Source organism: Populus euphratica, unplaced genomic scaffold (assembly GCF_000495115.2).
Source record: "Populus euphratica unplaced genomic scaffold, PopEup_1.0 scaffold115.1, whole genome shotgun sequence".
Taxonomy (NCBI): Eukaryota; Viridiplantae; Streptophyta; class Magnoliopsida; order Malpighiales; family Salicaceae; genus Populus; species Populus euphratica.
The window spans coordinates 113607-125314 of NW_011500006.1; the positions used below are offsets into that span (position 1 = coordinate 113607).

At 36.6% G+C, this 11708-nt stretch overlaps 2 protein-coding genes across 2 annotated transcripts; one reads left to right on the top strand and one right to left on the bottom strand.

The window, feature by feature from the left end:
- The first annotated feature begins 172 nt into the window (after positions 1 to 172).
- On the top strand, positions 173 to 6270 carry LOC105141181 (serine/threonine-protein kinase HT1-like). The gene is given in 16 exon segments (XM_011048326.1): positions 173 to 708; positions 918 to 1032; positions 1571 to 1650; positions 1776 to 1895; positions 2293 to 2347; positions 2712 to 2822; positions 2929 to 2979; positions 3993 to 4126; positions 4204 to 4338; positions 4433 to 4506; positions 4641 to 4816; positions 5025 to 5120; positions 5418 to 5498; positions 5592 to 5645; positions 5745 to 5879; positions 5982 to 6270. Coding segments are annotated over 16 exon segments (1734 nt in total). The 5' UTR covers positions 173 to 463; the 3' UTR covers positions 6054 to 6270.
- A 424-nt stretch (positions 6271 to 6694) lies between these two features.
- Positions 6695 to 7649, bottom strand: LOC105141231 (serine/threonine-protein kinase ATR-like). Its single transcript, XM_011048400.1, has 2 exons — positions 7560 to 7649; positions 6695 to 7438 (listed from the first exon to the last, which is right to left on the bottom strand). The coding sequence occupies exons 1-2, from the start codon at positions 7590 to 7592 to the stop codon at positions 6695 to 6697; spliced, it is 777 nt and encodes a 258-aa protein (XP_011046702.1). The 5' UTR covers positions 7593 to 7649.
- Positions 7650 to 11708: the final 4059 nt, after the last annotated feature.

An 11708-nucleotide genomic window follows, 5' to 3' on the forward strand; every position in this document is an offset into this window, starting at 1 on the left:
ATAGCATCAACGGAATGATTCCAAGTCAAAAAGATGGATTGAAAAAACAAAACAAAAAAAAAAATGTTGTAAAGATGCATGGAAGTTGATGTAATGTACACACAGCATATAACTCTCCCCGCTAATATTTTATTTAGGGGAGGATAACGAGCGAGGGTACGAATTTACACCGTCTTGATTCTTATGGGGGCGCACTACGCCTCTAAACAGCTTACATATTTAGAGAGCAGCGGAAGGAAAGCCAAAAACCCATTCAAAAAAACTCACAACGCAGCCTCTCTCTCTTCAGCACCAACTATGAATCCATAATATTAGATTAATTAAACCTTAATCCTCTCTTAACCCTCCCCATAATCTCCTCTTAAACCTACCTCCCTTTTTCTTTAACGTAAGAAGCGAAATAAATAAAAAAATTCACAACCTCTCTCTCTGCATTTTGCTTTATTTATTTATTTTTGTTAAAATGGTGGTTATGTCGATGGAGGAGGGTGGTAGTAATGAGAGCTGCGGCAGCAGAGTGAACGAGAACGCGAACACGACATTTTCTGATTCGGTGTTACAAGGAAGGCAACAACAGCAAAGGATGCAGCAGAAACTTGAGGTTTACAATGCGATTCTTCGTCGTCTTAAAGAATCTAATCACGAAGAAGCTAATCTACCTGGTTTTGATGATCAACTCTGGACTCACTTCAACCGCCTCCCTACCAGGTACGTGTGTGTGTGTTGTGTGTCTTAGTTTCGGCACGTGTACGTGTATCTATACGATATATGTGTATGTATGTGATTTGGTGTTGCCTCTTCGTTACGGAAATTAAAATTTTTTGTTTTTTTTCTTTATTTGAATTATTAGCTTTTTCTGTCTTTTTATTTTTATCTTTTGGAGGATAATTCTGATTTTGGTACCTTTTGTGGTGTAGATATGCCTTAGATGTGAATGTGGAAAGAGCAGAAGATGTGTTAACGCATAAGAGATTGCTGCGTTTGGCTCACGATCCTGCTAATCGACCGGCGATTGAAATTCGCCTTGTACAGGTAACGTGTATTTACTGACTTGTTATGTTTTTTTTATTACCGATGCTTCATGATATTAATTTGTGAAGATTTGATTATGAATAGAATTTGCGATTGATTAGGCTGTAGATTTTAAGACTACGCGAGGATTTGTTCATGATACAAGTTTTCGGCAGATGTTTTTAGGTCTTGAAGGATCCTATCTTTTGTGGAGAATTTGGAGTTCGAAGTTTTGTGTTTTTGTGTTCATCAAAATTGATTTTTTTTTGGTTCCACATTGTTGATGTAGAAGTAAATGTGATACAACTATAAATATACGAGTATAATACTGGTTTAGTTACTAGCTATGAAAGGAATCTTCTGTAAACATGTCTTCGAATAAGTGCTGCATTTCACACTGTGAGGCTGGTTTGATCTGTTTGAGTTCAATAAACGCAGCTGAATTTCTGCCAAATGTGGATTGCAAACCTCGTTTGCATTTGTTATCTTCTTTTCTTGCATTGAGTCTTGTAAACTTTTTAATTTATCAAGTGCAATCAACTGCATCTCCCACATGCAGGTTCATCCTACTTCCGATGACAATTCTGCTGACTCTAGCCTTCAAGACTCTCCTTGTAAGGAAGGAGCCCAAAGAAAGATGTATGCTGTTGAGATCATTATCTGTCTTAGGATCCTCTTAATCGATGCATTTAGTGGTTTTGACCACTCCAATCAATAAGTTTCATTAATATTGCTGACATTTTTATCTTGTTTTCAATTGTCAGCATGCATCCACCTCCAGCCTTTGGCTCATCACCTAATCTTGAAGCACTGGCACTTGAGGCAAATAAATTTGATGATCAAGATGGTGATAATTCTGTGTGTGCTGATTCAAAGTTCTTCAGGTAATTCTCTCATTCAAAATGCTATTGTGGTAGAGTTAACTTGATTCCAATAAGGATCTATCTGGGGTTTTTTCCCTTTTGTTAGTTCACTTTCACCTTTTCTTTTGAAAAGTTTTAACAAAGATCATTTTTATATTAATCATTGTCTTTAATCGACTGACTTGAGTAAAAATCAGAATTCAGATAAGTTTCTAATCCTTGAATATGGTAGAGTAATGGGCTCTCTTTGAATATGAGATCCTATATTTGAAATGGCGCTCAATCTGATTGAGAATGCCATGGAGTATGCACTTTCCTAAACATATATATATATACATGCATGCAAATATTCATATACATGATTTACTAGATTTGGATTTTGAAGTTTACACTATTTTTCTTGTTGGCAATGATGTAGGCCCATGCATGAAATTACTTTTTCAACTGATGACAAGCGAAAACTTTTGAGTCAGGTAAGATAAGCATGCTTGTTGAAGTAAGCCAAGCTCATTTTATTTATCAATCATTGTTTCAATTTGCTGGGGAAAATATTCGTTTATTCTGCTGCTTCTTTCAGTTTGAAGGCTGTTTTGGTATTGAATTTGGAAGAACTGCAAACAAATTTTAGGATTCGTTTTGAGTTTTATTCCACCAGCTGGTAGCATGCATTTTACTGGCTGGTCAATTAGCATGAATGACTGACATTTGATGTAAGCAGGAAGTCTGTGATAGTGTCTGATACTGCTAAAATAAACATTTAACCATTGGTTTAATGAATTTGTCGTTTATTGTGCTTCTAGTTATTTATGAGGTCATTGGTGTTTCGCGAATTTACAGCTGACTTCCTTACTTGCTGACATTGGGTTGAACATCCAAGAAGCGCACGCATTTTCGACAGTTGATGGCTACTCCTTAGATGTATTTGTTGTTGATGGTTGGCCATATGAGGTACTTGCCATACACACCTTTTATTACATAAGGCTTCCATTAATCAGGAACATATTTGAAATACACAACGAACTTGATCGATTAACACACTGTTCATAATTTTCAGGAAACGGAGCAGCTCAGAGAAGCGTTGGTAAAGGAAGTTTCCAAGATTGAGGTAATTCCCTGAGTTGATTTGTAGTGATGGCAAGTGTCTTCTTATGGAGTTTGCAGCTTATAATAAATCTGGGTTTCTCTCACTCACAATGCTCACTGTTGAATGTGGTGTTCTACAAGAGTTTTTATGAAATTATTTGTACTTGAATTGATTATATTTCCAGTCTCTTGATTTTCTTGTTTCTTGTTTAGTGGAGATGTCATATTATTTGATGAGGATCGGGCAAGCTTTGCAAGATACTGCAAGCAGAATATTCTCTTCTAACCAATGGTCTATTTGCTAAAATGATCATCTCAAATTGAAGTTAATTATATCTAAAGCCAGTGAATTGGGCGGGATGCAATGAAATGTTTTATAAATTGCTTTCCAATATTTGATGTAATTTCCTTCATCCAGTTTCAGATCTTTTTACCAATTGGTTATTTTAGGGGTGGAGGAGGGGCTGCTGTTGGTAGAAATAAAACCTAGTCACAAGTTAATTAGTGACAAGAAAACGAAAAAAGGAGTTAAATTCAGGAATTCCCAATTAGAAACTCTTATAGTACTGGAAATGGGCAAGAGCAGGCCATGTATTGAATAAGAATTTATCCCGATGGTTAAGTTGTCTGTTAGGAACCTTGTTTTGTTGACATGTATTTTTTATCTTCATCATTTTAAAATTGTTTCATCTATTTCTTCCACGAGCAACCTCCTCAAATTAGATGATTTGCCTTGTATATGACAGGCATAACGCTACTAGTAATGTTTTGAATATGGTAGAACACATGTAACTGAATTTACTTCAGCAATAATTCACCATAGGTTGCTGATGGGTACCATTTTGAAGTTCTCGGATTTTTCTTCTGCTCATTCTTTAGTTTTCCAATGCAATAAGATAATTGATAATGTCTAGTTTATGCCATAATCTCTTCACCACATCAATTGACTAGAACCTATTCATGTTTTTCCTTGTGCGGTTTCATTCATTGTCTTGTTTCGATATGCATTCCAATTTACTTTAAATGTGTTTACAGGATCACGAGCAATTTAGGACTAAATACGATACTAATCATGTTGCAATACCCAATGACGGGACTGATGTGTGGGAAATTGATCCTAAATATTTGAAGTTTGAGAACAAAGTTGCCTCTGGATCATATGGTGATCTGTAAGTTAAATGTTTTTTAGATGCAATTTCTGTTGATGTTTGGTTTCTTATTCAACTGTTTCATCCTATTTGCTTAGGTACAAAGGTACATACTGTAGTCAGGAAGTGGCTATCAAAATTCTCAAGCCTGATTATGACTGCGGAAACTGGGACCTATAGATGGATGGCTCCTGAGGTACACCTTTGTTTTCATTACACCTTATTCTGAAAGTGTTCCCAGATTCAGCTACATAGTTTTTCTACAACTCTAGGCTGTTTCTTGGGTTAGGTTTTTTCCTTATTTTTACATATTCTTTGAACTTGTAGGAAAGTTCGGCATAAGAATGTCGTACAATTTATCGGTGCATGCACCAAGCCTCCAAGTTTGTGCATTGTAACAGGTAAATGTCACTGAGTTTTGAAACATATGTTATGTTTATTTATTCCTCGTATGAATTTCTTTCTTTTTTTCCCTTTAATTTTTCATCCCCCATTCAACATTTTGTATCTTAATTTTTCTTTTCTTGGTAAATAGAATTCATGTACGGAGGAAGTGTCTATGACTACCTACACAAGCAGAGGGGTGTTTTTAAGCTGCCAAATTTACTTAAAGTAGCAATAGATGTTTCTAAAGGAATGGATTACTTGCACCAAAATAATATAATTCATAGGGATTTGAAGGCTGCAAATCTTCTCATGGATGAAAATGAAGTAAGATTCTTCTTTACCATATTTAATTTTTTCAGCAAGTGCTTTGTTTACTATTCGATTGGCTTCAGTGATGTTTTTTACCTAGTCTTTTTCATCCTCCTCCACATCTTCTACTCTCATCATGATCACGGAGGAAGATAAATCAAATTCAACTGAAGCTTTGTACCGTATGTGTATCTATAAGAAACATCTGTTAATTTCATTTCAGGTAGTCAAGGTTGCTGATTTTGGTGTTGCCAGAGTGAAAGCTCAGACTGGAATTATGACTGCGGAAACTGGGACCTATAGATGGATGGCTCCTGAGGTACACCTTTGTTTTCATTACACCTTATTCTGAAAGTGTTCCCAGTTTACCAATATCCTTTTCAGTACTAGTGTGCAAACTATCTTGATTTTATTCTTAATGTTTAATTTGCTTCTTGCTGTCACCGAGAGAGATCACTTGTTTACCATTGTTAAATAATCCATAGCTTTACCCTCCCGTCCCCCATGATTCTTGTTGAAAATTTTATGCATCATTAGTTGTGCTGGTGGCAACCACCATGCATCTTCTAAGTGGTTCATCTCGCAATTTTCTTAGAACTTTTATCTTGCAATGAAGGTCATTGAGCACAAGCCGTATGACCACAAGGCTGACGTATTTAGTTTTGGGATCGTGTTATGGGAATTGTTAACTGGAAAGGTACTGCTGGTCATTTTCTTATAATATCCCCTCTCTTTTCAGTAAGTTTCTGATCTTGCAAAATTGATCATTTTTGCGTATTTGGCTTCCCAGATTCCATATGAATACTTGACCCCTTTACAAGCAGCTGTTGGAGTGGTTCAAAAGGTAAAAATCCTTTCCAACAAGCATTTTTTTCCCTTATTTCATTTGATGAGTCCATGATTATAAGAATTTGTGTGGTGATTTTCATTCACGTGGTTTCAGGGTCTACGGCCTACCATACCCAAGAATACTCAACCAAAGCTTGTCGAACTGCTAGAAAAATGCTGGCAACAGGATCCAACTCTAAGGCCTGACTTCTCGGAGATTATAGAGATCCTGCAACAAATAGCAAAAGAGGTATTTAGCATTTGTGGTTTCGGCTACAAATGGCTTTATATATCATATATGTTTCTGTACATTTTCATGACAAGCAATAAGACTTGCAAGTTTTTATACCAGGTTGGGGATTATGGTGAATGGCGCAAGGAGAAGTCGCCTGGCCGATTTCTATCTGTGCTCAGGAGAAAGTAAAGGGAAGTCTTGCAGATGCTCATAACCTGAACAACAAGCTAATCGAACCAGCCATTTTCCATCCTTCTCATTACCATTACTGTACACTATTTTATTTGTCATCCTACCTACCACCTTACCTATATATTTAAGCTGTGGAGAGTTGCAATCTTTTGTCGCGCCTTTCTAATGAGATATCAATGTCTGCGTGACAATCATGTAACTCTAGCAGCTCCTCGTTTCAAAAACTTGAGGAAAGTGAAGAAAAGGAGGAGAAAATGTGGTTTTGTTTGTAAAATAGACTTTTGATCTCGGGAGAAAATATACTTTTGTTATTTTGAGAGAGCTTATTTCTGCTTTTATTGTTAATAATCCCTTGTGTTGCGTTGAGTTAAAAAGTGTTTTTTTTTTCTTTTTTTTTTTTGGTGTTGGAATTTTAAATAGGAGTCAAAATGCCAACATCTTGAAAACAAGAGTGAAAAATGTCATTTTTTTATTTCAAGAGATTTTAAATTCAAATATCTTCTTTGTAATTAAAAGAAAATAATTTTGTTGATTTAGAATGACAAAGATTGTGTAATTTATATGATTTTAGTTATATTTTATTGCTTCTAACCGTTCTTGTATTTTTTGATCGTGTTCATGTCTTAGAAATACATCATTCAATGATTGATTTTTAGATTACTTCCAATATTTCTAGATATTTCTAGATAAATGCTTCCAAATTCAAACCACTGTGTAAGCAATCTTGGAAGAGCTTGAAAGAGATTCTTGTGGCCCCTATGCAGCCCCTTGGCATAGAATAAAAGTACATCAGGTGCGTAAGTCCACCATAGCCTCTCAGTGTTTGAAGGAGAAATAGAAGTGGAAGTCAATGGTACCGGTCTGGGACCTTGTTCATAATTGTCTTCCAGACGTTTCCTGGCATCAACAAGCACCTCATCGCAATATTTAGCCAAATAGAAGAATCCTTTTTCCCACTTAGGCTGCAGATCCCTCACCCTGGCATAAAGAGTTATGAGATCTTCCTTTTGTTTCTGCCCCGTATAATGGATCCATCTGGAATATAAAAGTAGAGTCTTTGCAATATCTAGATTCTCACTCGAAGCTTGAGGATCACAAAATGCAGGTTGGGGATTCAATGGAACCAATGAAAGGCTAGTAATTGAAGACCTAGCAGCAGCACCTACGACCTGTTCAGGCATGTGAAGGAGAGTTTGCTGCAACTCTGCAATGGCACCATCTGATCGCCTAGTACTCCACAGAAGCTTGGCCTTTTCCATGTGAACATTAGGTGCACCCGAGGCCTGGGCTTCCAGAATTGCTCGGTTTGCTGTCTCATAGTGACCAGCCAAGCGACAAAGCTTTGCATACTGAAGCAGCAGATCCCAACATGGGCACCGAGACTACTGGCACCAAATACCAATCTTTGGAAAGCCAAAAGAGGCTCCCTTGCCCACAGGGATGGTTGAGTAAATCTGAGCGGATGTTCCCAATTCCCCATCAATTTAGTGAATTCTAGATGACCCAGATGGAATTTTTTGACCAAGAAAGAATCATCAACAAGAAGAGTGTGGAAGTCCTCCAATTCACGTAGTAGGTGAAGTTTCACGATAAACGGGTAATTAAGCCCGCACGTAAGAATCCGTGCCCGCAGCAGCAAGAGGAGCAGTCAGAGCTTGTTTGGATAGTGCAATCTTCTCAGCAACTGAGAACTGATCCTTCTTCATCATGGACTGGAGAATCTTTGCAACATCCATGTCAAAGGAAGCATTACTTTCAGAACCACTACAAAGTAAACCATCATGATCAGCCCCGCTGATGTACTCATCCGTAAAGTCCCACCTGCCCAGCCTCCATGCTGCTTGTGACAGGGAAGCAGTCCCATCCAGTGATGCCTCACAATCTGCAATCTTAAGCAATTCTTGTATTGCCAGTGCAGCTGAGTCCTGAACAATGGTATCAGGTGTGTTGGTGGGAGAAACCACTTGTGGTGGCTTTGAAACACTCGGAGGGGATAAAACACACTGTTTTATTTTTCAGAACAAAGCTTACAATAACATAAACAAAAGCTTACAACAACCCCTCTCTCTTTCTCTCTTTCTCTCTAGTGTTTCTCTCAATCTCTCCACACATAATTGCATAAGCTTAGCTATCTATTTATACACGAAATCAAAACAAGAAAATTCAACCTTCAAGTGTGAAGGCGGTTGTGGCCGACGGTGTGAAAGCGGCTGGCGGCCGGTGGCTGGCGGCTGGCGGCGGCGGCTGGACAGTTGGGCGGTGACAGCTTGTGGTTGCCTTCCTTGACCTTCTAGATTGAGTTTTATTTCAACAAATCTCCCCCTTAAACTCAATCGAGGGATGTCATTCCAAGCATGAATTTCAATCTGATAAACACTTCTCTTTTCAATGGCTTGGTAAAAATATCTGCAACTTGATCATCTGTCTTGCAGGATATCAGCTTGACTTCTTTGTTCTTTACATGCTCTCTGATAAAGTGATGACGTGTATCAATATGTTTACTTCTTTCATGATACACCGGATTCTTTGCCAATGCAATCGCTGATCGATTATCGATATAAATCTCTGTAGGATTTTCTTGAGGAAATCCCAAAAACTTTAGCAAATTCCTTAACCATATTAAATGGCATACAGCTGAGTTGGCGGCAACATACTCAGCTTCACAGCTTGATAATGTGACAATTGATTGCTTCTTGGATGACCATGTGAAAGATGTATCTCCCACGAAAAATACAAACCCTGTTGTACTTTTTCTTTCATCCAGATCTCTACCCCAATCACTATCCGAGTAGCCAGTAAGATTGAAATTTGTACTTGAGGTATAAAACATACCTTCATTTATTGTGCCTTTGATGTAGCGAAGAATTCTCTTGGCTGCATTCAAATGAGACTGGTCTGGCTTCTCCATATATCTGCTGATCAGTCCGACTCCGTAGAGTATATCTGGTCTGGTACATGTCAAGTACCTTAAGCTTCCTACCAAGCTTTTAAAGTAAGTTGGATCAACATTTCCAACTTTACTTTTCCTCAATTCCACTCCATTCTCGACTGGAGTTGATACCAGATTGCAGCTTTCCATCTTGAACCTTTCAAGAATATCTTTGGCATAACTGCTTTGGGATACAAAAATCCCTTCTTCTTTCTGCACCACTTCTAAGCCAAGAAAATGTGCCATCAGACCAATGTCTGTCATCTCAAACTCTTGTACCATGCTTTTCTTGAAGTCTTCGAACATGGTAGGATTGTTGCCGGTGAATATCAAGTCATCAACATATAGGCACACAAATAATATGTTGCCATCTGCTTCTTTCTTCACATAAATTGCATGTTCATATGGACATTTTTCAAATCCATTATCTTGAAAATACCTGTCAATTCTGGTATTCCAAGCACGCGGAGCTTGCTTCAAACCGTAGAGGGCTTTCTTCAACTTGTATACTTTGCCTTCATTTTCATCATCAATGTATCCAAGTGGTTGTTCAACATAGATCTCTTCTTCTAGGAAGCCATTCAGAAATGCTGACTTCACATCAAGTTGATAGATCTTCCATCTATGTTGTGCTGCTAGTGAGATCATCAATCTGATTGTCTCTAGCCGGGCTACTGGAGCAAACACTTCTCCATAGTCAATGCCTTCTCTCTGTTTGTAGCCTTTCACCACTAATCTTGCTTTGTATCTTTGCACTTCTCCTTTTGCATTCTTCTTTGTCTTATAGACCCATTTGACACCTATTGCTTTCTTAATGACTACCCTCTACCCCCAAAGGGCTATTAATTTCATGGGATACCGTATTCTCAGTTCCATTAATTGAAATAACTGGTGTTTTCACAAGATAAGGTTTTTTTTTTTTTTTTGTAGAAATAAGGTTAGTGTTGTTTACAGTATTTTCAGAATATTATTTTTAATATAAATTATAAAAGAAATTATTGTAGCAAATCAGAGAAGCTTTTGATTATTTTTTAATAATTAAATTTTATTAGGTTGATTTATTGACTTGGAAGTTAATTTAAGGATAATAATCTTGAAACTGTTCAAGCTTTTTATAAAGGATAATAATCTTGAAATGATAAAATATTAAGTTGATTTATTAACTTGAAAGTTAATTTGTTAAACTCAATTCTTGAGCTAAGTCAACTTTCATAATAATAATTTTATAACCGTGTATTATTATTATTATTATTATTATCATTTATCTTTACTTAAAAATATAATAAATATTACTTTAAAATAAAACTGCTACATGAGTATTTTTTCTCATTTTTTATTCACTCAGAAAAATAATAATTTCTGGTAAATATGCGAACCTAGTCATGAACTGTTTACTATAAATCGATCTGAGAAAGAATTCAATCAGGATATTGAAAGAGTTCGGAGAATATCCTCATTTCTTTACCACCCAGATTATTAAAAGAAGAGAAAATTTGACTTGAAATGTTTCCATTCTCCTGCAGATATTAATAACTAACCGAAACTGTATGCCTTTGTTTATTTAAACATGGATTCTCGGACTCGGAATCGCATATTCTTTGAAAGTCTAGCGGCGACAGGTTGCCACTTCGATGTCAAATCTCCTTCGCTAATCTCACCTGACCTTTGGCGATATCCAAAGGCCACTTAACCACTTCATCCAATCCCATCTTTCCACGTGCCGTCCAAGTCATTTCCTCTTGTTTATCTTCCATGTCATGTCACTTTCTTTTACCCGTTTATTCCCCTGCTAATGCGAATCGCGTGTCTGCTAGCTCAGGTCAGCTACTCTATCTCTCTATCCTGGATTGACACGTGTCCCTAGAATTCCTTCTAAAACATCCTCCTGGTCATGGTTTATTTTATAACACCAAATCTATCTGGGCACGGCTTCTGAAATTATACTTGTATCAAATACATATCTATCTAATCTTGATTAGGCCAGTTGTATTAATTATTAATCCACTCTATCAATAAGATTTATTAGTGATTTTGACTCTCAAGTACATTTATTTATATATAGCAACAACACACCCACGATTTGCATGTGTATCTTGCCATTCGTGCCTCTGTTTGATTTTCCACATCTGACACCGTCAACATGGAGCACCGTGTGATGATAGCGTCAATAGTTGAATTCAAGACAAAATACTCGATTTTTTTCAATACATAAGCTCGAGAGTCAATAATTATTCAAAAATAATTTAACTGTTACATTTTTTTTAAAGGTGTATATTTGGATTAGTATTTCTTGAAATTACAGCAAAGGAAACTTTATTAGTTTAATTATTATGTTAATTCCCCGTTTTTTCTTCTCTTTTTTTTTTATCAATTTACAACCTAGCATCAACAGAGGAAAGAAAAGTGCTTTTAAGACCATGTTTGTTTCCTAAAAAACAGTTTTTGAAAAATCACTTTTCAAACTTTTCTATATTTGTTTGTTATTAGGAAAGTTGGTAAACGGAAAATATTTTCCGGTCAACAAAAAACACTTTCCAGTCAATAGAAAACATTTTCCAGTCAACGGAAAACACTTTCTGGTCAACGAAAATATTTTTTAATCAAAAAAAAATTTGGCTTGGTTTTCATGAAAGTATTTTCTTTTTTAGCTATATTTGTTTTCTGAAAAGTGGTTTCCAGGAAAACACTTTCCAAACTTTCTTGTGTTTGTTTTGCAGAAAGGG

Coding starts and splice junctions, on each gene's coding strand:
- LOC105141231 (XM_011048400.1), bottom strand. CDS start 7,592: ATGATTCTTTCTTGGTCAAAAAATTCCATCTGG. Junction 7,439..7,559: donor GGTCAAAAAATTCCATCTGG/GTCATCTAGAAT, acceptor TGGTGCCAGTAG/TCTCGGTGCCCATGTTGGGA.